This window comes from Juglans regia, chromosome 14 (assembly GCF_001411555.2).
Source record: "Juglans regia cultivar Chandler chromosome 14, Walnut 2.0, whole genome shotgun sequence".
Taxonomy (NCBI): domain Eukaryota; kingdom Viridiplantae; phylum Streptophyta; class Magnoliopsida; order Fagales; family Juglandaceae; genus Juglans; species Juglans regia.
Genome location: NC_049914.1, coordinates 19025705 through 19053685, shown reverse-complemented (window position 1 = coordinate 19053685; position 27981 = coordinate 19025705). Strand labels below are relative to the sequence as shown.

The window sequence follows — 27981 nt, the reverse complement described above, 5'->3', positions numbered from 1 at the left end:
GTATTGGTATACCCTGCTCTACACTTTCTTCAATACACAGAGGTTTCCATATATAGGCATTTAACCATAACATAATTTATCCCTATGATCATACTACTGTGACACCTAGCTAGCCAGGTTACTATTTCAGTTACACAAATATTCTTCTTGTAAAGTAAATCCTAACAGAGCACGAGAAAGAATAAAGTGACTATTTCATTTACATAAATATTCTTTTTGTACCTGCCTCAGATCAACACACCCCAACTACTTTGCTTTTCAATTTTCATTTCTCACGGTTTTCACTTCCCCTAACGCCCTTTTACTTTCATTTTTGTGTTCACTTTTGAAATATGTGAAGGAAAAAATATTATTATTAATTAACATATAATTAGTGTAATTATAAAATATGAAAAAAATTAAAAATATTATTATTAAAAAATAATTTTATATTATTATTTTGACTAATCTAATATGAGGTTATAACTAGAGAGATTTTAGATTTATAAAAAATATATATTTTTTATCAAATTTTTAAGATAATTTTGACGAAACCAATACTAATTCTCTTAAGGGTTACATTAGAATCTAAAAACCAAACTTTTAAAAACTAGGTAACAATTATTTAAAAAAATATCTTTACAAATAGAAAGAAATTTAAACCCATTAAATAAAAAATAAAAATAAAAATAAAAATTAAATAATATTATTTTATTAGATAAAACTAAAATGTTTACTGTAATACCGTGTGCATCAAATTGTAAAACTATGGGGTAAAAAATTACCTTCCCTATAAATACGATAACTCTCAGCTGAGGTTTTCGTAGCGAGTTAAGATGAGATGAGTTGAGATGAACGTTGAATAAAATATTATTATTATTTTAAGATTTAAAAAAATTGAATTGTTTATTATATTTTGTGTAAAAATTTAAAAAAATTATAATTATTGATGAAATGAGATGAATTGAGTTCAATTCTAAATCTAAATGAGCCTAAAAGAGAAAAAAGTTTTAAGATGCAAAATATTAAAGTAAATATAAAAAAATTGCCAACGAAGTTGAGAATTAAAATTAAGGATTCGTTTGGTTCATCAATTCCTCTCAGCTCATCATTACAAATTTTTTAAATTCTAACATAAAATATAATAAACAATTCAATTTTTTCAAATTTTAAAATAATAATAATATTAAAAAATAATATTTTAACAATATTTTATCATCTCAATTCAACTCAATTCAATATTTAAACACAGACTAAATCAATGGGAAATTATAAATATCTATTTAAATAAATTGTATTAATAATTAGAGATAATAAAGTTTTAAGATAAAAAAAAAAAATTACTCCAAGAATTACACACGCTTCCATCGGGTGAACCTTTCTGACTCTCTCCGCCACCCACTGCCTTACGTTACGTAATTTCAACAAAACCAAAAAGCAGAAAGCAAAAAGGAAAATGACACACGTGACGTCATTCATCCACCCGTAAAAAAATTAGAAAATATAAAAAGGAAAAAAAAAAAACACAGAAGCCGACAAAAGAACACAACAGTGGCACTCGCGCGTAATTTCGGAAATCTCGGTGTCTGTTTTCAAAAGCAACCCGTGGTAATACTATAATGTCTGGCCGTGGCCGCCCACTTTAGCACACACTTGAATTCCTCCATCTCTTTCCTACACACGGAGAAGAATAGACAGACAAACACAGAGAAAGAGATCGAGATAGAGGCAACCATCAGCTGCACCCTCAAGCTGAAGTCGACCTCACCAACCCCTCTCCTAGCCTGTACCATTTTTGTGACTCCGACCGCGACACTCACACACCCGACCACAATCTCTCTTTCTCTCTCGTTTCTGTTCTAATTTCCTTCGTATATTTTGTTTCCTTTCTGAGTTTTTGGAAATTCCCTTTGTTTCGAGCGCAAAATGGCTCAAATCATGGGCATATTCAAGCTCGAAGCTTGTGGCATAGTTTAGAAGGTTGAGCTCTAGTGCTTGACCTTCTTTCTCTGTCTTTATCTTGCTCTCGTGCTTTATCCCCTTACAACTTTCTGTCTTTGAATGGCTGACCGGAGAATGGTCGCTGTGAACTTGGATCCGGAGAGGAAGAGGAGTGGGGGTTTGAGGACGAAGCAGGCGGGGAGAGGATCGTGCCGCGGTAGTTAGGCATAAGTTGCCGGCAAATGATTGGTCTCCGCCGGTGGTGACTTTTTCTGTCTCTGTTTCTCTGTCTATCCGTCTCGATCTTTCACTCTCTCTCCCGTGCGTGCGTACTTGTGCTATCCAAATAGTTCGTTGACGCGTGTGATTCCGAGCTCCAAGCTATGGGGTTCTTATTAAAAGAGGCGCTCAAGACGCTGTGCGGTCCGAGTCAGTGGTCCTATGCTGTGTTCTGGAAGATCGGATGCCAAAACCCTAAGTAAGTTCCCGAGGGAATTAAAATAAGATCTTCGAGCTTTTTCTGTTTTGTTGCTGTTGTTGATCTCGTCAGTGCTCAAAGTCAACTTGGCTAATTAGTTGAGCTCCTATTAGTTTGTCTTCCTCGAGTTTTGAACGCTAGGTACATCTCCGTTTGGTTGCTGAGAAAGTGAAAGAAAAGTGGCGAAAAATAAAGTTCAGTTTTTTTATTCTTTTCGTTTTTGTGAATGTTTTAGTTTGTTTCTTTAGACAGATCTCAAGTACAAGCGAAATATTAAAAATAGAGAAGATACTCAAAAGTTTCATGTCAGATTTCAAATAGTGAAAAGTTCGTGGATTTGTTATTTAATTTACGGTCAGTCCTATATTTTCTCCGTGACCAAACGGAGAGATCTGATTTATTCTGCGAATAGGGTTTGTGATTCTGGTTCTAGGTCACTATCGACATGTTAGGGTCTGATTGGTTACTGTCATCTTGTATTTGATTCAGTAATCTGATGTCTCTATATTTCTTGTTTTGGAAGGTTATGTTTTGGTTGGTTCTGTTTTGTCATCAAGAATCTAGGTGAAAGTAGATTTGTAGTGGTTTGAAAAACCCACTGTGTGTTGGACTGAATTTTGTGGATGAATCTTTTGGATCAGAATCTATGACACTTTGATTCTTTTTGGGTCTTATTTTCTTGCTTCCAGTAAACTTGTTACCTTCTATCATGGGCATGCGTGAGGTAATTTACTGATCAGTTACCTTCTTTCATGGTCTGTCTGTCTGCTGAGGGAGAACGGTGGAAGAAAAAATGATTACTTTTTTTTGGGTAGCCTGTCGCAGAAAAAAAGTTACAAGTTTTACAGGCTGAGACATCTTGAACTATCGAGGCTTCTAATAAATGATGATTCTCTTCGTATTTGAGTTTGAATACAATGGTTTTTTCTTTTTTGCAGGCTATTGATTTGGGAAGATTGTTATTATGAACCCTCTGCAAGTTCTGCACTACACATTGCTGGATCTGAGACCTTTAGAGAGTGTGAGAGATCCTGGGATTCTCCTGAAATTCGCTCCTCTCAGCTTCGGATTCAAGCAGGGGACAGAGTGCATTCACTTATTAATGTTATGATGATAAATAATCAAGTTAATGTTGTGGGTGAAGGGTATTGTTCTTTTACTTTATTCCTTTATAGTTGCTATCTTTATTCAAGTGCCTTTCCTGAAACTAATCCCATAGGTGCCATTTCTTATTAATTTTTTCAGGATAGTAGGTCGAGCAGCATTTACAGGAAACCATCAGTGGATTCTTTCAAACAATTACACTGGGGCTGTCCATCCACCAGAGGTATACGTGATAGAATTTTGGCTTCTTGATTGAATAGAAGAGAGTTTATTGTTAATCTAGATGACATGTTTTTAACTTATGAGTGGTTGGGTTTCCTTTCTTGAGTCAGTTTTTGTGAATATATGGTAATCTGGGTGTCTTTGCAATGATGGCTCCATTTGGTAGTACCAAACTTTTTTTGAGCCTTTTGAGAGATCCTACCCGGGGCACAAACTTTTGATGAGTAAAATGAGTTCGAAATAAATAGATGACTTTAAAACGAGAAATGAATGATGCCTCTTTATAAATCCTCATGAATATGGCTCTCTAAATGGCTAAAGCCTGAGGGTTGTTTTTGGTTTTTACTTAATGTAACTTCTAGTTTATGTCTGTTTCTAGGTTCTGAATGAGGTTCTTCACCAATTTGCAGCTGGGATTCAGGTCTGATAGCTGCCTATATGCTCTGCTTATTTAATTATATTTGTTATCTTACTGTTTAATTATGTATTGGTGTTTGTTTGCAGACAGTGGCAGTTATTCCCATTCTTCCGCATGGTGTTGTTCAACTTGGTTCTTCTTTGTCTGTAAGTCCTATTTATTTAGGTTTTCTTTGCGCTCTATCCTATTTGGTTACTTCTGTTATTTAAAATAACACCCCAAACTTGTCTCTCCTTTTTTATTGTTATTTTTAAGAGTAATGCTATACACCACACTTTCATCCTATTTTGATCGTACTAAGTGGTATGTTGCACATTCATCACCATTAGATAATAAAGAAGCATGTAATAAATGATCATTTAATGGTGATAAATGTGCCACATCATACATAGTGGGATGAAAGTGGGATGGTAGTATGGTGTATAGATTTTTCCTATTTTTAAATTAAAAGGATCGCATGTTATGAATTTAGATGCCAAAATACATGACCTGTAAATATTTTGGCACAATCCTTGTGCAATATCGTGTATTTTGATCCAAGCATCAGTGTCTTTTCCTTCCATATTTGGATTTCATATACCAGCCCCACCATACAACTTGCTCTTCTGTTGAGATGTAGATGTCCAACTATTGATCACTTGTAAAAGAAAAAAGATGTCCAACTATTGATCAATTTGTTGGTTTGGTTGGCTTGCCAATTCAACCGCCATTGTGAACAGAAATTTATTGAGCAAGGTCTGAGATGTTCTTCTTCTTATTGAAAAATAGCTAACATTTACCTCGTCAAATGCAGTTTAAGAATTACTATTCTCATTAATTGCATTTAACCAACTGTAACCAAAATCCCCGATACGATTAGTTATGAACGCTTTTTGACTGGGGTGAATTGAAGAAACCTGATTGATGTAGCAATTCCATTTCGTTGTACTTGAATGTGATTAGAATGATTCTATGCACGAATGGCCATCAGCTATGCCTTGATGCTGTGGCAAGAAATATTTGTGCGATAGCCCTGCAAGCCATATTAGCAAGTGATATGAAAATGAGAAATTACAGCAAAAATGAGATATATTTTTTTGTGTACTCGTGCTTGATTCCATGCTTCCATGCTTCCATTTTGAACATTCTACTGCAGTTTTGAATTTTGAAGATACTGTTGGATGCTTTCAAAGTTTCTAAATTAGTGTCTTGATACTTTTGCTTCAGATCATGGAGAATATTGGATTCGTGAATGATGTGAGAAGTTTAATCCTGCAGCTAGGATGTGTACCTAGTGCTCTTTTTTCTAACAACTATGAAACAAAAGATACTGCTGAAAAGATTGGGGTTCCATTTCTTGGAGTGCCGGTATCTGTGGAACCTTCTGAAGTGACAAATTCCTTGCCTTTGATGGTTGACATCTGCAATCAACAAAGCAATTCATCTCATGATTCATTACTTGTTTGCCAATCATCTCATCCTCTAATAAGAGAGACTCAAAATAAAAAATGTCAACCTCCCGATCAGGCCCAAATGTTGCCCCAATGCCATGATGAGCATTGCCAACCAAAAGCTACTTCCATTGTGAAACCAAACTTTTCTTTCGACAGCCAATTAGAGAATGGAGTTGTGGGAGCTGAAGTGATTCCGTCAAATCCTGGTGCATGGCTGAACCCGCAGGCTCGTTTCTACAGTTCTAGATCTGGTTACAATAAACAACCTGGTTTTAGCCAATTGGGTGGAAGTAAGACCACCCAAAATTCAATGGAGCAACAGATTTTCTCGGGTTCTGCCGTACAAGATCATCTTAACAAAAACTCAAGTGTATCAAGTACCTTTAAAATGTCTCAACTGAGAACCAGTGGAGGCCTAATGCTCGATCCCCACATTGGTTCTGTTACATCTTTGTGTGGGGGAAGTAAGTTACACGGTGGAATCAGTAATCATTTAAGGCCAAATTCAGTTTGTTGCACCCTTCCAACCCCAAGTAGAGCAGCTGACACTAATCTTTCTGGTATACATCTCACCAACACAGAGGTTCAGTATGTTCATTCATCCAAAACAAGGGGGGTTTCCTCAAGTAGCCGTGCAGATCAAGTACCTGCTGGTCACATGCTTTCGGGAGAAGATCAGAGACATATTTCCACAGTTATGAAGCATAATGAAAATGAGTTGGCCCCCAGGGAACAGAAGATGGATACTGATTCATTTCAGGTCCTTGATATCCTGCACGCCCATCCAGAGAAGCATATGTCTATGAGCGAGCATATCCCTGGTCTTTTTGCTCATTGCCAGAACCGTGATAATGGAAGTCGGACTCCATCAACAATTGGTAAACATGAATATACATCTGCCCAGCCTCCGTCAGGGGACGACTTATTTGATATTTTGGGTGTGGAGTTTAAAAATAAGCTGCTCAATGACACCAGGAATAATTTTCTTGCTGATGGGCTAGATGCAAATTTGCAAAATCTGTGTGAGAATTCTTCAGTGTTAATGGGTATGCTGGATGTGGGTGCAGATTTATTTTCAGAATGTGAAGGGATATCAGAGAGTGGTATCTTCTCTGGGATGGGCAGTGACCATCTTCTGGATGCTGTGGTCTCCAGGGCTCACTCTGCTTCCAAGCAGAGGTTGGATGATGATGTGTCGTGCAGGACAGCATTGACAAATATCAGTAGCTCCTCTGTTCCTAGTAGTTCTGGCACCTATGGACCGGTTGGTATGTCTGATCATGTGCAAGGAGAGTTACTTGGTCTTCCTAAGCCTCGAGGAAAAAAAGTAGGGACTGTAGAAGCTAGTTATCTTAGATCTGGATGTAGCAAGGATGATGCAGGAAACCTTTCTCAAGCTACTTCCATTTATGGATCTCACATCAGTTCGTGGGTTGAGCAGGGTAATAATGTGAAGTGCGATAATAGTGTGTCTACGGCATATTCTAAGAAGCCTGATGAAATCAACAAATCAAACCGGAAAAGGCTTAAACCTGGGGAAAACCCAAGACCCAGGCCAAAGGATCGGCAGATGATCCAAGATCGTGTGAAAGAATTGCGGGAAATCGTGCCAAATGGTGCAAAAGTAATGGTTTTCTTCTTTCACTATCATTATCATTATTTTGTTTATGTGAGAGAATTTAGTATTATTGTTATTATTATTTTATTTTTTGTGTTTTGCATTAAAAGGGTGAGATGAGAATTTTGTGTTTTGTTTGAAAGTTTAAAATATTATATGTTAATATTATTGTTGTTTTGGGATTTGAAAAAATTGAATTGGAATTTGAAAAAGTTGAATTGTTTATTATATTTTGTATGATGATTTGAAAAAGGTGTAATGATGAGAAGAGATGAGAATTTTGTGTTTTGTCTTATGCTCCAAACCAGCCCTAATTGTACTCTACATTCGGTCTGCAGTGTAGCATAGATTCACTACTTGAACGCACCATTAAGCATATGCTTTTCCTGCAAAGTGTCACAAAGCATGCTGACAAGCTAAAACAGACTGGGGATTCCAAGGTATGGCCAGTATCAACTTTCTTTACCTTGCTTTTTTCCTTCAACGATGCCTCTATTTGAAGTTGGTGAAAATATCTGGTTCTCCTTATTTACCTAAGCTGTAATTTCTAAAGTAGAAATTACTTTCGTACTCTTTTCTCATCATCTTGGGTTCTGAACAAAGACAATTAGAATGGGTATGTTCTGATTGTATTTCCTTCCCTGAAATTGACAGATTGTTAGTAAAGATGGTGGACTGCTTTTGAAAGACAATTTTGAGGGAGGCGCAACTTGGGCATACGAGGTTGGCTCACAATCCATGGTCTGCCCCATCATAGTTGAGGATCTGAATCCACCTCGTCAGATGCTTGTGGAGGTAGTGACTAACATTCTATTGATCTTGGGCATCTAAGCCTGAGGTTCTATGGGACTGATCATTTTTTTTGTTTGTTGTTTCGTATTCTTACAGATGCTTTGTGAAGAACGGGGTTTCTTCCTAGAAATAGCTGAAATAATCAGAGGATTGGGTTTGACCATATTGAAGGGGGTGATGGAAGCTCGGAATGACAAAGTATGGGCACACTTTGCGGTTGAGGTAATATTTTGAACCAGAGCCTCGGAAAAAAAGAACCTTCGTGAGAAAGTATGGTTGAAAACTTGGCATGTTTTCATTGAACAAAAGAAAAATATGTATGCACTCCTGCATTGCATCCACCCTGGACAACAAAAAGAAACTTCTCACCAATGTCCAGTCTTGCAATTCAGATCTCCTATTAAACTTGGATGTCCGTGAATTTTACTATAAGATGCTACCATTTAATTGTTATCTTCAGCAAAGTTATATAAGATTAGAAAAACTGTTTTTAGTGGCAGTTACCACACAAATCATATTTAAGGCAGATGAATAAACAATATTGGTATCACCCTATAGCTGATTTAAGTGAAAGAACCCCCATGCCCCCAACCCTTGAGGATAAACGTCCACACCCTATATCATAGGATCTCCTTAACTACATATGGTCTGGCCCTCTTCACCCTCCACCACTCCATTTTTCTTTCAGCACCTACTTAGAAAGTTAGAAACGCCAAACCTTGAATCCAAACCCCTAACTGTTGCTGAGAGAGCTCATTGCGTAACCCAATAGACCAAGTGATATCTGAATTTATCATTAAAACACACCATATAATGGATCTGTTTCTTCCCTCGGAAGAACTTTTTTCACAGAATATGTAGGGAACAAGCTAGAAGAACAGACAATTTTAGCTATTCGCTATCCCTTGCTTGATATAATTTCCAGAAGCATGGAATTCCCTGATGAAGTTCTCTCAATGAAAAGTTTAACTTAGTACAGTACGTATCAGCTAGTGCATATCATTCACAATTTGAAAGAACTTGAGGACCTTTGTGTAGACCTCTCCTGCCATTTACTTTTCAAGGCTTGTATTCTCTATCAAGTATTAAATAAAAAAAGAAGGTAGATAGCACTTCAAAAAAATTATTAGCTTGTTTCAAAGCAATTTGGATCCCCTAATTTCAGGGTGACTTGTGAGAGACAAATAGAGTGGTAGGGTCCAATTGCCCGGGGCAACTCCTCGAGCAGGTGAATCTGGTCACATTCCATGTCAGAACTTTATATCTCTTGCATAAAGTCTTCCCGACTTCTGTATCGTTTAGAAGTAATACCCCAACTTTTTCCTGTGGTTAAGCCTTGTTGAAAAGTATTCTCTCTCTCTCTCTCTCTCTATATATATATATATGTATATGTATCTTTATTTCTTCGAGCTATGATGCCTCAAGCATTCATGTTTGCATGGCTCGGTGGCTACCTGCAGTTGGAATTCCTTCAGTGTTATTTATTTATTTCATGATTATCTGCCATCTCGGCCAATTTTGAACTAGTAGTTTACTTCAATTTTCTTATACAGGCAAATAGGGACATAACGAGGGTGGAAATATTTATGTCGCTAGTTCGCCTTTTAGAGCAAACCGTGAAGCCATGAAGCCGTGCAATATCAGCTAATGCAATCCATACCAACAATATGTGGTCCACTCTTTCCCCTGAGCTGCCCCGATACCCGCAACTGGAAGGCCCAGTAAATCAGTAGTGTGCAATGAATTGCCTACTGTACAGTTTCTTGGCGTGGATATGTTGAGAGTGAGCTCAGTATATGCTGCTTGCTATGACTAACATGGATTCCAGTCTAAGGCTGCAGCCTCTTTTTTAACTTCTGACAAACTCGTGTCTCCCCACAAACCCTATTATGACTGAGGTTTGTGGGGTTGGCGTTGTTTAGTTAGTAAAATGCTCCTGAAGAACTTTTGTAGGGAATTGAATGTTCGAGGAGAGGTATTAAAGAAGCCATGGTTGGCAGCTCTAATGGAGGCCATCGATGACAAACCTTGGATGGATGACCTTAGATTTATTTAATTTAACGTGATGGTTATTTGTTAAGAGGGATTTGGATGATACACTTTTGGGTTCTGTGGTTCAAATTTGTACAGAAGCTGTGGAACGTCGTGAATTTGGAGGTGTTGAAGTGCCTTTAGCAAACAAAACGATCTGTCTTTTATTTTTTATTTTCTGCCTTGGGATTTTCCTGTTAATTGATCTTAATTGTGTTTTATGGTACTGCTATATTTGTGTAGATGAATATCTTCTCAAACATGTCCGACTATAACATTTCAAGTAACAGCCCTCCTCCCGGAATTAAGAAAATCAAGCAAAAGGGAAAAGAGCAGAACAATAAAGGGATTTGATTCGCATTTTCTAAAAATTCTTAAAGTCGCACTTCACGTTGAATTAACAAAAGCCAATGGATAAGACCAAGGAAAAGAAAAAAAAAGAAAAAAAGGACAACCACGTAAAAACTAGAAACTTGTCCATCACCAACCAATTGAAAAGTAATATCAGAAGTCAATCTACAGAGGATGGCGAAAAACGAAACTGAGAAAAAAGAAAGAGAATATAAAATGAATGAAATTAGCATGCAGCTTAAGGCTTATTTGGATAGTGATATAATATGAGATGGTTTTAAATGAATTGAATAAAATATTGTTAGAATATTATTTGTTTTAGAATTTAAAAAAGTTGAATTGTTTATTATATTTTATGTAAAAATTTAAAAAATTTGTAATGATGATATAAGATGAGGTGAGATAGTTTCTGTATTCAAATGAGCCCTAATGTGACGAATGACGTGACGTATAAGGGCGCTTCCAGTTGACTTTCAGATTTCGAGTTTTAGATTTTCTTTATGGTTGTGCAAAAATGTCAAATTCTAACTCTATCTAAGCTTTATTCTATCTCCGCTCAAATTGAATTGGAAAATGGATCGAGTTGGGGGAAAGAAGAGACAATTTTCGAGAGAATGGAGAAGATGGAGTGAAAATGAAAGATTTTATTGCAATGTATCTGCTTCGTGCACATGAGATGTATTTATATACAAGACTTGAGCTTAAATCCTTTGTTAACAAACTAACCACCTCTAACTAATTTGTAACTAATAGCTAATACTAGTTATAATTCTAATAAATCTCGACAATGTGAGCACAACATCTCGTAATTTCAAGACAAGATTCTCAAACTTACCAAAACTGGAAATTCTTCCCCTCAAAGAATTGATATGAATGGGTGACTCTGATGATTGTGAAAAATTTGAATTTGTTTATGACACCACGTACTTTGTATCTCATGTGAAACTTGTATTTTGAGTCACTATTCGAGATTTATAAGCATTTGCTAATGTTGTGATAGTAATGACAAGTTTTTGAAGGGTGTGATGATGAGAATTAATGAGTCGAAGATGATGGGATATTTAGAAGATCAATAGGCTATTGCTTGTAGCTATAATAATACTTAACCCACATAGTAACTTGGTGATTCAAGAAGTCTTGCTTGGAGACCAACTGATCAAGTGCTTGGCGACACGAAGGCTAACGTCTTTATTGCAATCAGAAGGAGCTATGACATCGAGAACTTATACAAAAATCATAGCAGCATTAATGATGGGTCTTCATGTAGACTTTCGAGCCCCTCAAGCATTGGTGAAAAACATGCCTACTTAGCAACGAGCTCCTAATTTAGAGATTATTTGAAGGTATCAACAGATTCAAGACTAACAAGATACATTAAATTGGCAAATAGAAATGATAGTTGCAGTCGTGAATGTACAAGATGTGTAGCGTAACTAGATATGTTTGTGGTATCGTAGCTGTAAAAGGTAATGCCGAAGCAAGGATTGTTGCTAAAGAAGGAGAAAGTAAACTAGCTAGACACCAAGTGATTCTTTTGATATCTTAATTGAGTAGCACCTGAGATACGTTGGTCATTCCTAGCTATCACCATTGTTGCTTTTGTGTTAGCTTTTAGCACTAAAGGTCACATATTAGATACTCAACAGATTTCATTGGCTCCAAGAACAAAAGAGGTAATCTTCTAACCCATTGGCCTGGTCTAGTTTGCGAAAGTTTTTGCTTATTAAACTATGGGTGCTGCTAGGGTGACCGATACCCATGCCCCCCAGTGTGACCGATAAGTGCATCTGTTTTTTTTTTTCAAAGCATTTGTGTGTGTTTTTTTAATATTTAAAAAAAAAACACTCATGCTAAAAAGAAAACTAAATGCACCTATTGGTAGGCCTGTGCATAATGGACTTTGGGCCTAACCTGCCCGACTAACCGATCCGCCCAACCCATATAAAAACGGGTTCATCGGGTCAACATATATATGCGGGTTTTGTTTAGTCAAAAACGGATGAAATCGATTCTTCTCCCCCACTACCTGCAGAAACCTAGCTGTTCTTAGTCGCCGTCTCCATCACTATTGATACACTTGGGGCCATAGGTATCGGGCAACTTAACATTATTCTTAAACTATATTTATTTATTTATGTTTCTTGTAATGTTATTTGTGAATTCCTCTTTACGTACGAGAATGGAAAGATTTGCTCCTCTGGCGGTGCTTGATGTGATGATGTTGTATGCTTTATGCTTCCTTGTGGTTTTTATTTCTCTATTGAAGTTGTTTCCAGTTGTGGTTATGTTCTTGAACATTATAATTTTCATGGTAGGTTAATCTTAAACAATGTAATTTGTGGTGGTGTTTGATGAAGATGGTGGATTTTTATAGGTTAGATTATTGTTTGTGGTGAAAGCTGATTATGTGTGGTAGTAGTGGTGGGATTTGGATTATGTGAGGTAGTGGAATGTGGATTCATGGATCATGGTGGTGGAATGTGAATTTGTTGGTTTTATTATTGTTTGTGCTTGGTACTTGGAGTTTGTGGGAAAAATTATACTCATCATCCTTACACCACGCATTACACATAATTTTTTAATTTTTAATTTTTTTCGCTTATCAAATGTTTGGCGTATGAATGATGAGTAGAATAATTCAATTAGTTTAGAAAGAATAAAATATTTTTTTTAAAAAAAAATGTGGTCTGTTGGGATGATGAGTAGCAAAACTCAGTGCAATTTTCTTTTGGCAAATGAGTTCTAAAACCTCGTTTGTTTTTACAACTCCTCACAACTCATCTCATCTAATTATTACAATTTTTTCAAATTCTCACACAAAATAAAATAAAAAATTAAACTTTTTCAAATTTTAAAATAAAAATAATATTAAAAAAATATATTCTAACAATATTTTATTTAATTTTTAAATTTAATTTTAACTTATTTCATTTGCTAAAATAAACGAGGCCTTATAGAGAGCCTTCGAAAATGTACGGTAGAAGCAGTGGACCCTTTTTTCTAAGCAATTTTTTTTCTATACATATTTAATATATTTTTAATTTATGACCGATTAAAAAAGATGTTAGAAATATGAAAATAATTTTTGACCAATTGTTGATGTATTTCTAATTTTTGCTCTACTGTAAAAACGCCTTAGAAACAGATAAAATAGCTTTTGCTAAAATAAATGGGCCTTCAAAAAATCGTGAATGTGCTAAAACCGGAACCCAAAATGGCCCAACACGAACTCCATGCTTTGACTATGACTTGACAGAACGAAGTTGGAACTCAGACTCTGATAGAAGTTGAGCTAAATTTGGATTCACGGCCAAATTTTGAGACGGAGCTCAAAGGTCTCGATTCTTAGCCCAATCTTATATCTATTGGCAATGGAGATAATCACCTTGAATTGGACTTGTTAAACGAAGGTACGCATCTATGTCAAGTTATAAAAAATAAAATGAAGTTCCTTACATGAAATTAAATTTGATAAAGTGAAGAAAGGATTTGCATTTGTTTTGATTTATAAAATCTAAAAAAATATAGAAATTTCTTGTTCTTTTTTTTAGAAATGATATTTGTAGTCGTGAATGTACAAGCGCTGCGCCATCTTTTTGAAAAAAAGTAAATAAATACGAGATCCACATGAAAAAAATTAATTTTTTTAATAATGGATCACACTTTTTTTCAAAAGGATTGCGCAGCGCTTGTGCACTCCACGACTGTATCTAGCATTATTCAATACTGAGCTATAAGAAAGTCAGTGGTTTGAACATGTCAAGACCCAAATTTTGGTCTCATATGTGATACGAACTAGTGACCTGAACTATTCTAATATAAGAAATTCTATTTGAAAGTTTTTACATCACATACTATCCACGCTCACCCATCTCTTGGATATTTAGACCGTTTAATTTTTTTTCAAAATCCTAGCTAGGTATGTTTGGCTAATCTGAGAATTTTCAAAATTCTCAAAAGGTCCTCATAATTTCATTCCCAAATATCACTTAAATACAAAATACTTTTCAATTTCAAATTTTCAAATTTTTTATTTAATTTTTACCTAATCATTACTTAGACATAAAAATCAATATAACTTGTACAAACTTTAAAACAAAAAGCATATTCAAACAATTTTTTTTAACTTTATCTATTCACTTTTACAAACTCCAATATAATACTTATTTCAAAAAGTAATGCCCAATTAACAAAGAGAGGAAGATAAAAGCTTCTTTACCCATATTATAAATTCTTTTAGATAATAATACATTAATATTATTGAAGATACATGTAGATAAGGAGAATGTGGAATAAATAAAGAGTCATGCTATTCATCTACCTGCAAGTCTCATACACCACACACCTGGTAGTAATGTGACATCTTTTTTAAACACGTGCATTTTACCTTACCCCTACCTACCCAAATCACGACTAGGTTGATTTTAGATTTCTCTTACTCCATATTCAAGCCGCAAGGGTTTTTTTTATAGATTTTTTTTTTCAATTTTCATGTATTTATTGTCTTCTCTCCATATTCAAGCTAATCCATGGGTTTATAGTTCTTTATTGTCTTCATTCTTCATTGTTTTCGCTCCATATTCAAGTTGCTCCTTGGATTTTGTCCTCATGTGGGGGGTTGTTTTCCTGGCTAGCTATTGGACATTCGCTGGATACAATATTTGATAAGCCAACAACACATTTTCTTGAACACAATATGTGCATGTGAGCACAATAAAGCCAACAACAAATTTTGTCCGTCTATGGGGGTTGATTTCACATTTGCTCAAAAGCTCACTGCACCCGCCGAACACAGAGAAGCAAGACACCCAAAATCCATCTCTCTCTCTCTTCCATCCACACCTGCAATGTAAAACAACCAATGTAATACTTAGAGGGTCTGTGGATGCTAGGGCTACGCGCGATTCACTAGGACGAGCGATTTACTGGGACTGATGGGAGGGGGGATTATGCGCACGAGGAAGAGGCAACTGATGGGAACTTCCGACTATGTTCACATGGGGGAAGGGATCGACAGGAGGGGGAAGAGGGAATTTTTATTGCTCAGAGCCCAGAGGCAATGGGAGGTGGGAGAGGGGGAGAGTGATGCTAGGACTACGAGTGATTCACTAGAACGAGATTCACAAATGGACTGGACTTCTCTTAGATCGGATTTGCCATATCAGAAGTTGTGTGGTGTGTGATCAACAAGCCGGACTAGGAGTAGAATTTCACATAAATAAATTTGCTCTCATAAGCTATGGATCAGAGCTCATTTGGATTTGATAATACTAATCTGCTTACTAATGACTGGTGCAATTGGGAATCTCTCTCTTGCTTGTTCAGCAGTTCCTCTTTCATTCCTGTATTTTTTCACATGTCTAGAAGTGAAGTGACAACAAAGGAAGAAAGAAGGGGAGATGTGGATGAAGGTGAAATTACTTACCTTCCTTTCATTCTATTAATATGAGTAATGATATCTGCATAACATATTGTAGAATACATTTCATAATACATGTTGGGTATTTTTGTGAAATGATATTTTTATAAGGTATTTTATAAAAATATCCCTCACTTTAAAACATAGTAATGTAAAGTGTAGTGAAAAGTGATGTGTATTTACCATTTTTCTTCTAGTATATTCTGGAGTTTAATTTATTTGAATCGAAATCAGAAACACAATCTGTATCTTTCTTAGCACTTCGGATAGACCACTCATCTGGAGTATGTGATGATGTGGTGTTTTTTTAACAAAGGGCTGCCATATGGTGGATAAAGTAGTTCATATGATTGTTTTGGTTTTGCCGTTGATGCGAGACCATAGTAGAGGATGATGCACTATTGCAAGTTGTTGTGAGATGATCATTTAAATGATTGTTGAAAGCTTCACAATCTCAACTGTAGAAAGTGGAGCATGTAGACTGCAGTGCGTGGGGTACTGGTGCATGCTAATGAAAAATTGGAGGGGAGGGTGAAGATTATAAGTCCATGGTCTGTGGTTGTTGTCGGGGGTGCATGCTGATGATACATGGCTATCGAATTCTTCATTAGTGGCGCTAGACTACCTTGAAAATGAAGTTCAATGCAAATTTGGCCAGAAGTTGTCTAAGCTTCCTTGAATTGGGTCATTAACACACATATGACAATGCTTTGCTGATAATTTTTGCTATGGGTACCAAAATTATAGATAAGACTCTAATACAGCGTGTTTTTGCGGCATCAAATTAACGTCGTGGTTGCATGCATGGCTACTACGTATTTTAATTTTATTTAATAATTGAGATATTGCCTAATTGGACAAAATTTCCATTTTGTTTGGTTTTCCTTAGGTTTCGACTTGTGAACTTAACAGAATGAATTTGAGTTTTGAGTATTTTCTACGTAATTTCTTCAAGTACTGTTCCTTGAGGCTTTAGAGTTTTCTCGACTCTTTTTGCGCTTTTAATCACTCATCCCCTTTATAATTTTGTTGATTCGCTTTTGATCAACACTAGTGGGATGGCACGTGCCCATTTCCCCCTATATAGATTATTTGAAATTTGAAAAAAAAACAAAACAAAATTGAAGTTTTCAAAAATTAATTATATTATAGTATCTACCATGGATAAGTTTTGGAAGCTCAATCATGGTAATGATCAATTTTTATTAATTTTTCTATTCAATTAAGTTTTCCAAAGCCAAAGTGCTCACATGGGAAGTGAAAGAGCCCCGTGAAAGGGAAATCAGTTTCTAGAAGCAAATGAAGTTTTGGAAGCACATTCCCTTTCGCCGTGAAAGGAGAAAAGCTTGCCCCCCGGAGAGAGCACCATGGGACTTAAAGTGCTCTCACCCCAAGCAAGTACCTTGGAAAGCAAAAATGCTTGGACCCCATGCGAGCACATTAATCTAGAGAAAAAGTGCTCCCTCATGGGCGAGCATTAGGGAGAGCAAAAGTGCTAACTATACAGAAGGCAAAGTGCTCGCACCCCAGTCGAGTATCCTAAAGAGTAGAAATGCTTTCTGATAAAAGGAAAATAATGTTGTTTTAAGTACTCTTATTACATTTGATTAAATAAGTTTTATTTGCAAAAAGAGTATTTAATAAACAATGCATAATAGTTGGGCTATTGACACGAGTAAAGACTTATTACACATTAAAAATAGAATTGGGCTCAATTTTACTAACTTAGACTTATATGGGCTTAAATTCTCATGTGTGTATTGTAGGTTGAGGCCCACATCTGCAATAGGGCTTAAGTCATTCATGATACAACCAAAGGAAAGTTGAGGCCCACATCTACTAACTCAAAGAAGAGGAAGGGAAGATTCTAGATGGAAGTTTATGAAAGGCAAAGGAAAAGTGAGAGAGAAATGGTTACGGGTGCAGAGCATGGAGGAAGAAAAATCTATGGCGCAAAGAGAGAGTGATCCTGGAAATGGGTATAAAATGGAGAGGAGGTACGAGAGAAGGGGTGTCGGTTAGGAGCAAGAATCTGTTGTTTTGTTTTTCATTCCATAGCAAACCATCAAAAGTTTTTAGGGTTTCTCTTGAGTCGGTTTTTAGACATTCTATGCTTCCTATTGTCGAGGATTGGATTCTAAAAATTGGGGATTTGAAAGATTTGCTTGCTCTTGTTCTGTTGTTGACATAAGGCACAACAAAACCTTGAATTAATCAAGGTTTCTTTCAGCCAAATGTTAAAATTGAATATGGTTGTAGCTACAGTGAGGAATTCTTCTAAGTTTTGGTACAAATAACTTTAAACGTGTATTTCCATATTTTCAAGTTATTAACATCTTGATTGAGTTAGTAATCGATAAGAGATACCCATAAATTATTTTGAAATGTTGAATCAGAGGAAGGAAATTATCCTGCAGCCCAAGTGTTTGTTAGATTGTATTTATATTAGTAGTTGTCTTTAAATCCTGAAGTGTTTCTATTTTATTGTTGCTTTTAAATCCTGAAAGTTTTCATGACTTGAAAGTATTAAAATCAAGTATTACAACTGTTTCATTTTTACTTGCCTTACTCTCCTGAGTACTAATTTTCTTTTACTAGTTATTTCAATAATTAAGTGTATAATTTGTGAGATAGTGAAGAGTCACAAACACATTTGTCCATGTGGAAATGACCTTGGGATTTTCCTATTATTACAATTGATCCACTTCTACACTTGGAAGTGATAATTTGGAGACCATCACTTTCCCTCAAGGCAAGTGTACAAGGAAGCCAAGTGCTTGCAACCCAAGCGAGCATCATAGAAAGTAAAAGTGCTCACCTTCGAGGCAAAAACCGTAGTTGGCAAAATGCTCAGATCTTGAGTGAGCATCATGGAGAGCAAAATCGCTTGTTACTCAAGTGAGCACTCTATAGTGCAAAAGTGCTCGCAACCTAGGTGAGAACCAGGGGACCAAAAGTACTTGTCACCTTGGCGAGCACCAGGAAAGAGCATGAAACTCGCCACCTTGGGCAGCAAAATGCTTCTCGCCAATGCAAAATGGTCCATCCTTAGGTCGATCTGGATGCAAGGAGACATCACAGTCCATCCTTGGGTTGATCTGGACCCACAGCAGCACCGTGGTCCATCCCTTGGTCAAGCTAGACCCATGTCACGTCATGGTCTATAAGTTGGTTGATTTGGACAGATGGCGGTGACATGGTCCATAGTTGAGTAGATTTGGACTCATGACGGTGTCGTAGATCTCCACACCAGAGATGTATGACACTACTATTGGTTTGGTTTTGATTTGGTTGACCCACTGTGGGGTCGTGGGTTACTGGTTCTTATACCCACGACAGCACAGTGGGTTTGATCATGACGATGCTCAAACTAATGTGATCTTGATGTTTTAGATGAAGATAAGAACTTTTGTCTGTTCTATGATTGATTGAGATATGAGATGGATATCCAAAGTTGTAGTTGTGTGGATTTTTGATTGAATTTCAATTAACCAGTTTGATTTGGATCAAGGGTATTTATGTCCAATTTAATCTATTGTAGGGATATTTTCATCCATTTGGATTTGTAGTAGGGACCTTTTAGCCTAACTCAATAATTGTAGCAGGAGCACTTTGGTTAGATCAATATTTGTAGTGGGGATATTTCAACCCAAAATGACATCTATTGAGGGGTATTTTGGTGCAAACCAATACATGAGTTCCTATGCCCTAGCTCCTAAACTAATTTCTTTTATCATAGATAGATTATATTTCTAGTTTTGTCCCATTTCATCTTCTTTACAAGGTCTGAGGAGTAAGTTGGATCAAAAGCATTGAAATGTCGGGCAGCCATATTTCTGAGTGTGTCAGAGTGAACACCATTTCGCTATCTTGCCTTTTCATCCAAAGTTCAAAGATATGGCCAAACTATACAACCAAGCGTTGGGATGTTTGGACCCTACAATAGATTAAATTGGAGTAGCTAGATCATGATCTACGCTTTCTTCTTAAATCTTGCTTGCTTGGTTGTATTGTTCTTGGGCCATCGGAACTTATTAGATAAATGGGGCTTCCTTTTGGGTATCAGATGGGTCCCTTGTTGGGATTAACTAGTTGTCTAGTGGAGAATTAGAAGTATAATAGTGAAAGCAAAAAAAAAAAGAAAAAAAGAAAAAAATTGACAATCACACATACAAAACACCAAGATTGAAGTGGTTCGGCTTAGAACAAGCCTACGTCCACTAGCGGGGTCGGCCTCCATGAATTCATTATGTAACAAAGGTGGAGTACAAGAGAGTTATTAGAAAAAGACCTCAATCCCAAGTCCAAATACACCCAATGACTCACTGATCACACAAAATGAGGTTTCTCTCTATTCTGGCCGCAATACTATAAAATCCTTGTGCAAAAAATATGTTTATATACTTAACACAGGGACTAAGTTTTATGGACATTTGCTCGAGCAAGGTGTCAAGCGAATGTCGAGTGAACAATTTGCCTAGTGCTTGTCAAGCGAGTGTCAAGATAACAATATACCTAGGACTCGCTTGAGGTGACTATCGAGCGAGTGTCAAGAGAGTGTCGAGTGAACAACCTATCTGGGGTTCGCTTAGGATGTTCGCTCGAGAGGCATATCGAGCGGATGTCAAACGAACAATCTGTCTGAATTTTGCTTGAGTGAATTGTTGAGCGTGAGTCAAGTGAACACTCTGGAATGATGCTTTTTCAATAGGAATCAAGCCACCATTCAACAAATCTTCACCTTGCCTTGAATTCCATCAAGCCTAAACAAAATCCATTATACCAAAAGCTGACACCTTCCATCAAATCCCCTAAGGGAATCAAAAACCTCGAACACCAATAAAGTCCAAACAAAGTTTGAACTTGTATACCGAAACTGGTTTCGTGATCATATCTGCTTGATTCTCAATGGTAGCAATATTCTGAATTGCCATCACACCTTCTATAATAGTCACTCGAAGAAAATGATACCTGACATCAATGTACTTGGTTCTTTCATGATACATTTGATTTTTGGTCAAATGTATTGCACTCTGGCTGTCCCAAAACATAGAGATCCCCTCTTGCTGTAGTCTCAAGTCACTGATCAAGCCTTTAAACCAAATGGCCTCCTTCACTGCTTTTGCTGCTGCCATGTATTCTACTTCTATAGTTGATAAGGTAAAACTAGATTGTAGCGCTGCTTTCCAGCTAATGGCAGAACCACACAAAGTGAAGACATACCCTGTCAGAGATCTTCTCTTGTCTAGGTCTCCAGCATAATTAGAGTCAACATAACGAACGACCCTTTAACTGAAATCACTTTCTTTATCAAAGACTAAGCCAACATTCAAAGTGCCTTTCAAATATCCAAATATCAATTTCACAGCCTGTCAATGAAACTTACCCAGATTAGCTATATACCTGCTAACGACACTCATTGCCTGTGAAATGTCTGGACGAGGGCAAACCATTGCATATATGATGCTGTCTACTGCAATGGAATATGGAACACTTGACATGAAATGTTCCTCCTCGTTAGTCTGAGGAGATAAAAATGCTGAAAGTTTAAATTCTGTAGCAAGTGGTGTACTCACTGGTTTGGAATTGGTCATTCCAAATCGCTCAACTTCAGGAATTAGTTATGACTTAAGGTCACTTGGGAATTTAAAACTTAAGGCTATACTTTCCTTTGGAGATTGAACGTTCGGTTGGGAAGAATTATGGACATTGATGGTTAACTTGAGAAGGGACCGTTGGGTCACCAAAGTGTGGTGTAAAATAAATGCTTGGAAGTTGAAGCTTAGGCATCGACGGTGGATAGCATAATCTAATTTATGAGGTAATGAAGCAGTAAAATCAATGGGTATTGTAGAGTTGTTTCTTGTCGAGTGGAGATTTTGAACTACATAACTTACCTTGAGGTTTTAAACGTAATGTACTATTGGAAGTGGAGGCAAAGATTATTAGCTTGATGAGCCATTTGGGAACTTTAGCTAAGAAATTTCGAGGACGAAATTCTTTTAAGGTGGAGGATGTGAAGCCTGGCCGTGTGAAGCCCAAGATTGTTTTGGAAGTGTGTTTTTTTTTCTTTTAGTGTGAGTGGATGCAAGATTTGGGCCAAGCCTGTGTGTGAGCCCCATAAGCTGATGAGGGAAGTCCAGCCCTCCCTACTGAAACGACACAGATTTGTGAAAGAGGGGGGGAGAAAACCCTAAGTTCTTTTTCTCTTCTGCATTGCATTACGCCCCCCCCCCCTCTGGTTCTCTCTTGCTCTTCAACCCGTGGCCTTTTCTCTCTTGTGACCTTAAGCACAACCACCTGTAGCCCAACACGCAGTCCAACCAAGGCCATCGTTAAGCTCCACCGATCTCCTCTTTGGATCCTGAAATTAACACCCATTAGGGGAAGTCGTACTCTTCCTCTTTTGGTGTCACTACCATGAGCTCTCTTTGTCTTTCTCATCCATCTTCCCTCTTTTCCATAGCTGTGCCCCACACCAGAGTCATTGGTGATGTGTCAGGCAGTCACCATGCCGTCGCCACCCTAGCTAGCCTTAGCCGCGCTGACTCTTGCCGCAACACCTCGTCGTCGCTGCACCTCTTCTTGGCATCTCCTGTTGTCGGTAAGCCCTGTCTCCCTATCTGTTGATCTCGCTCTCCCACCCTCTATTTCTCTCCTTTTCTCGCATTATGTTCACATGTGTGTTGTTGCCATTCCTGTACCTGTCGTCAATCGCCTCGGAGGAGCACCACACCAAGCCTCTCAGATCTGCCATGGCCCACGCCACTGTGTTGTTGCTGCTCCTCATCGGTTGGCCTCCTCTCTCACTCTGTTCATATCTCACCATTCCTAAGTCTCTTGACCTCTATCTCACTCTGAATCTCTTTTCCCGTAAGTTAGGAAATCTTTGCCTAATTTCCGCCACTCGTCGTATGTGACGCCTCTAACCTCTGCTTGGGATAGAATGAAGACTTAGAGCGTCGAGACATGTAACACAATGTTACAAACCCCCGTACATGACAGTTAACATGCAATGCATCCTATAAGTGCAAATAGCAGAATGCAATATTCGCAGCGCATTAAGAGTGAAAGTAAAACTTATGCCAGAATAATTAAAAATAACCCAATTCATTAATAACTATAATAAGTTCAAATCAAAAAGCAGCATAATCTTAGTACAACTAATCATCATAAAAAGTCTCCAAAGATAGATCAACTGCTTCATGAGTTCTAGAGCATGAAGGACTAGTGCTATAAACATTAAGATAAGGTCCAGTCTTTTTTCGAGGGTTGGCTCCTCCTCAATTAGTTGGATCCACCCTTCCATCCAGTCTGTCATCCTCCAGTCCTGACACAACTTCTATAATTCGGAGTGGAATGATAGTGGGTCCATAAGGGGTGAGATTTACTTGAAATCTTAGTAAATTAAACAATCAACGTGCATAAAGATAAATTATGAATGAAGAATGATAAATATGAAATGCATGTAATGCGGAAAGATCAATGTGTCACCCATCCAGATTCTCAACATTTTCATAAAAACTGAGACACACATTTTCGTACAAAGAATATTTTTCACTTTATTGGAAAAAATAATCATAAAGTTTCATCATTATTAGCAATTCATACTTAATCGTAACATCATAACACATGGTATCGTCACAATTCTCCATATGCACTATGAGTACTTGCTGTGACCGTAGTACAACTCACGTTGAAACTACGTTGTCTGTAGACTCAATCTCAATACATTGGTAACATAACATAATATCATAACATCATAACATGTACACCTACCAGCCTTAGGTGCCATAGCATTTGACTTAAGCTCCGACGTTCTTTAAAAAGAGACATTCTTCTTATTACCACTATTCACCATTCCACACCACACACCTTATGAAAAACACTCCCACACCCTATGAAAAACATTTTCATATCCTAGGAGTTCCACTAGGATAACTTCCTATCCTAGCCTTTGGAGTCGTGATACAAATTATTTTTCATGCTATGTTAAAAAATGTACTTCATGACATGTGCATATATGTAGCAAGCTTTCATGCGAAAATGAAATTTATAGATGCAATATGCTAAAATGGTAAAAATATCACATGTCATGTAAGTATGCACTCAATGTATCTTATAACATGATATTTTATGTTCAAAATGACAATTATAACATGAATGTGGCATTTATTAATAAATCATAAATAACTTATCAATGTGTAAGTTAGATGCCAATTTACAAATTTCTTGAGTTTGAAAAGTTGTAGCGGTTGAAATAAAATTCATACTAAGTTATAACTTATTCCACTATGGAAGATATTCATAATCAAATGGTTCAAAAATGAGTATTTACAAAAATACCCCTAAACTCTCAAGAATTGCCACTAAGGCCCTAAATTTTTCACTATTTGCAAACAAATATCAAATTTAACCAAATTTCATGGATCTCATATTTTTGATATTCTAAAACCATCAATACCCTTATAATTGTAAAATTCAAAGTGGAACTAGCTTAAACATTCCCAACCCGTGGCATGCACCCTAGTTAATGCCTTTGTGTGATTTCAAGTATTGATCCCTATGAATGCATGCTTATGCAAATTCTCTTTAGTCACAAATAATCACTATAGTCCTTAATGATATGATAAAGGTCAATTATTGGGTGAGCACGTTCATCCCAACACTTAATCATGGCAAAAAACCTTAATCTTCCATTAATCAAGCTTGGTGTTCCTAGTGTAAATCACAAAGGCATGCTTTCAAAACTCACCAAAAACATGTATTTTTCATTCTTATCTCACTCAAAATGTTTTCTAAATGCTTAATCATCAAGCCTAGGTGGAATAAATCAAACTTCATGCCTTAATCACAAACTTACTTAAAACCCATGCATGTTTTGATGATCAATACAAGATAGAATTAAAACCTATCATGGCATCCTTCTAATAAAAAATCAAACCTTCCACGATTATTCTAAGACATTAATAAATCATATCAAAATATGCTAAGACATGCCATAGCTAAAATTTAGACTTTAAACAATTTAAACACTTAAAACCATTCTTAATGAACTCGAATTTGAATTAAGCATGGTAACTTTTTCTAAATTGATCCAAAAATTAATCCAACACTTAAAATCACAACTTGAAATGTAAACTAAGATCTAGGGCAAGAGAACTTATAAATCTCGTGGCCCACTCAAACTTCCAACACAAGAACTTCAAGAACACTCAAGCACACACACACCTTTCGGTTTCTCTCAAAACTAAGGGGGAAGATGACTCTCAATGCTCAAGTGGAGTTGGTGATGAGGTGTGGAAGAAATGAGAGGGTGGAGGGGCTTTTTATAGGCAGCCAAGGGGGAAGAGATGTTGGCCTAAGCCCATGACGATTGGGTGATATAGGCGGTGGTGTAAGGAGCTGAAATTTGAGCTTGCATTTCATTATCCTGTATCACTTGTGCAGAGTGAATAGTGTCCTAAATGTAATGCCCCTGTTCTGTATGGATTGGATAGTTACTTCCTATCACTTAAACTCACATTTGAACAATATAGTTATAGACTCCAAATTCCCAATATCATATAGAAATTTTGATTCAAACTAATTTCCTTAATATAACCAATTTTTCAAAATGTCAAGTCGTCAAAAGACGATAAAATTTCTTAATAAAAACTTTCTATACTTAATCCACTATACTTAAATAATCTCACCCAATGCCTCATAATCTTGATCCTCAGCTAAACTATCAAAATCATTCGAAAAATATTGTGGAGATAAGAGGTGAGTTATCAACAACTTAGTAAGTAGATAACAAATACTAGTATTTAAACATGAGCATTTATAGAGTTTGGAATGCAAAACAAAAGATTTACTTTTTTCAGAATGCAAAATCAGAATATTTGCTTTCAAAATGTAGAAACAAAACTTGTTACAAAACATCAGAATGAAACTTTCAGAAAACTTTCTTATTAAAAAATCTTTCGGCATATCATAAATTGAGACATCATCTTTATATCATATTGGAGCATCATATAGGGATATATACCATGTTTAACCCCCGTGGTAAGATTATAAACCACCATTATACCTGTGGCTGAGACGCATACCATGTTTAACCACCGTGGTAGAGTTATATAAACAACCATTATACCCGTGGCTGGGTCATATGTTATGTTTAACCCCTTGGTAGGGTTATAAACTACGATTATACCTATGGCTGGGCTGTATACTACTATTATACCAGTGGCAGGGTTTTCATTTCTAAACTAGTATACTACATTATTAGAACCAGATCATATTCAGATACAGAATCAGAAATTCAAGCCAAGGTTTTCAGATGACACATCATATCAAAACATAATACTGAATAGGTTTAGATCATCTCACATATTCAAGAATAACAAAAACAAAACTTCTTCATTTAATCAAAGCAAAACTTTTTGGATCTCATGTTCGCTCTTTTTCATAGTTCAGAAATTGAAAGCTAAAATCAGCTCATGTCTACACCAGTTATGACAAAAAATATTTCATTCTTATACATATTTCATGAGTAAATGCAAAACAAATAACTGAGGTTGTTTTACATTTCTTTTCAAAACAAACATGTAGATTTTAAAAGTCAACATCATTTCATTTTCTTTTTATGCAAAAACTAGTAGTGGAACCCCGCTTACCTGAACCTCTTAGCCTATGGAAAATTTCTTCATCAATGCCGAACAAATATAAATCGTCACCTACAAAATAATCATGTAATTTTCATAAATTTTCAATTGAACATGTATTTCAATATTTATGCCTAAGATGCTAAAATAACCTATTTTAATTCCATAAAAACCTAAATTCTCAATCCCTAAAAATATCATCACTTCCCAAATTTCTCAATATCCAACTTAATCTCTTACTAAAGTAATAAATTCTAACTCATTTACTATTGAGGCCTACTATAAAATATAAAACTAAATAACATAATTATATCAAAATCATTATAAGTAGAAAATCATAATTTTGGTTAAATAAAAAATATTCTTTTAAAAGGATTCAAAATAAAATTTTGTACTTACAGTTCACTTCAAAAATTCATATTTTAATATATATATATAAATATTACAAAAAAATATAATTCAGCTCTATATTTATTTGCTTTATAAGCTATATATTTTAAAAAATAAATAAAAGTTTAAAACTCTCATAAAATGTGCACTAGACTTATAAATATAAAAATCACCTAAATGGATGTTTTAGGAAATAAATTGGGAAGTTAAAAAAATTTACAAACAAAGTTTCTAAAACAGAAAAGAACCCAGAACATACATAAAAACTAAGCTCACCGAGAGAGAGCTGGATCAATTGTGATAGGGACTCGGAGCTGGACGTCGACGGAGATGGATAGCTGAGATGAATTCGTTGGTGAGCTTGGAGGCGAAGCACTGAGAGAGAGAGAGAGAGAGAGAGAGAGAGAGAGAGAGAGAGAGAGATGAAGCTCACTGTGAGACTGAGGTGGCGTGCAGCGGACTGGGAGTGATGGGAAGTTTTCACTGGCAGTTTCTGTGGGGTCTCAACGTGATGGAGTTCTTAGTGGGTGGTTGCAGTGTCTTACAGTGGGGAAATACCTCCCCTGTTTTGGCGTGGTGCAACAGGGCACACTTGTCCAAGGTTTCAGTGGTTGGCACGGTGGTGATCAGAGAGAGGAGATTGCGACGTGATGGCTTAAAGCTGTTGAACATGCGTTGATTTGGATTGAGTCAACCTTGTTGCTACCATTACTAATCAGATTTTGTTCTACCAACAACCTTAATGAAACTGGATCTCCAACCAGCCCCACATCTGCTTACCTTGTTATCCCCAGCTGGACTCATGGGGTGAATGAGATTTGTGACAGGTTTTACTGCTAGCAATAGCATCAGAACCATCCACCAGATCCTCCTCAAATCTGTCACATGAATTAGGAATATGATCCTCAGCATTCCTTTGATTTTCTCCCAAGATTGTGGTTTGGCCCTAAGATTCTGCCACATCTTCTGGGGTAGTAAACAACTTTCCATTTGATTCCTTCTCTCTGTCCATGTCATCATCATCATCCCTGCGCTCTGAGCCGTGAGCTTTCGATGAGGCAGCACCTCCCTTGCCACCCTTTCCTTCCTTGGACACTTCTCTTTGGATTGATGCACGTAACCATGCACCATATTGGGCTGCATGAACACCATGCATAGA

The 27981-nt window shown here is 36.6% G+C and overlaps 1 protein-coding gene across 1 annotated transcript; it reads left to right on the top strand.

The window, feature by feature from the left end:
* The first annotated feature begins 1631 nt into the window (after positions 1 to 1631).
* On the top strand, positions 1632 to 10258 carry LOC108988269 (transcription factor LHW). Its single transcript, XM_018961481.2, has 10 exons — positions 1632 to 2398; positions 3337 to 3543; positions 3644 to 3725; positions 4104 to 4145; positions 4229 to 4288; positions 5349 to 7199; positions 7532 to 7633; positions 7848 to 7988; positions 8082 to 8207; positions 9539 to 10258. Exons 1-10 carry the CDS (start codon positions 2304 to 2306, stop codon positions 9611 to 9613), a joined length of 2781 nt encoding a protein of 926 aa, XP_018817026.1. The 5' UTR covers positions 1632 to 2303; the 3' UTR covers positions 9614 to 10258.
* Positions 10259 to 27981: the final 17723 nt, after the last annotated feature.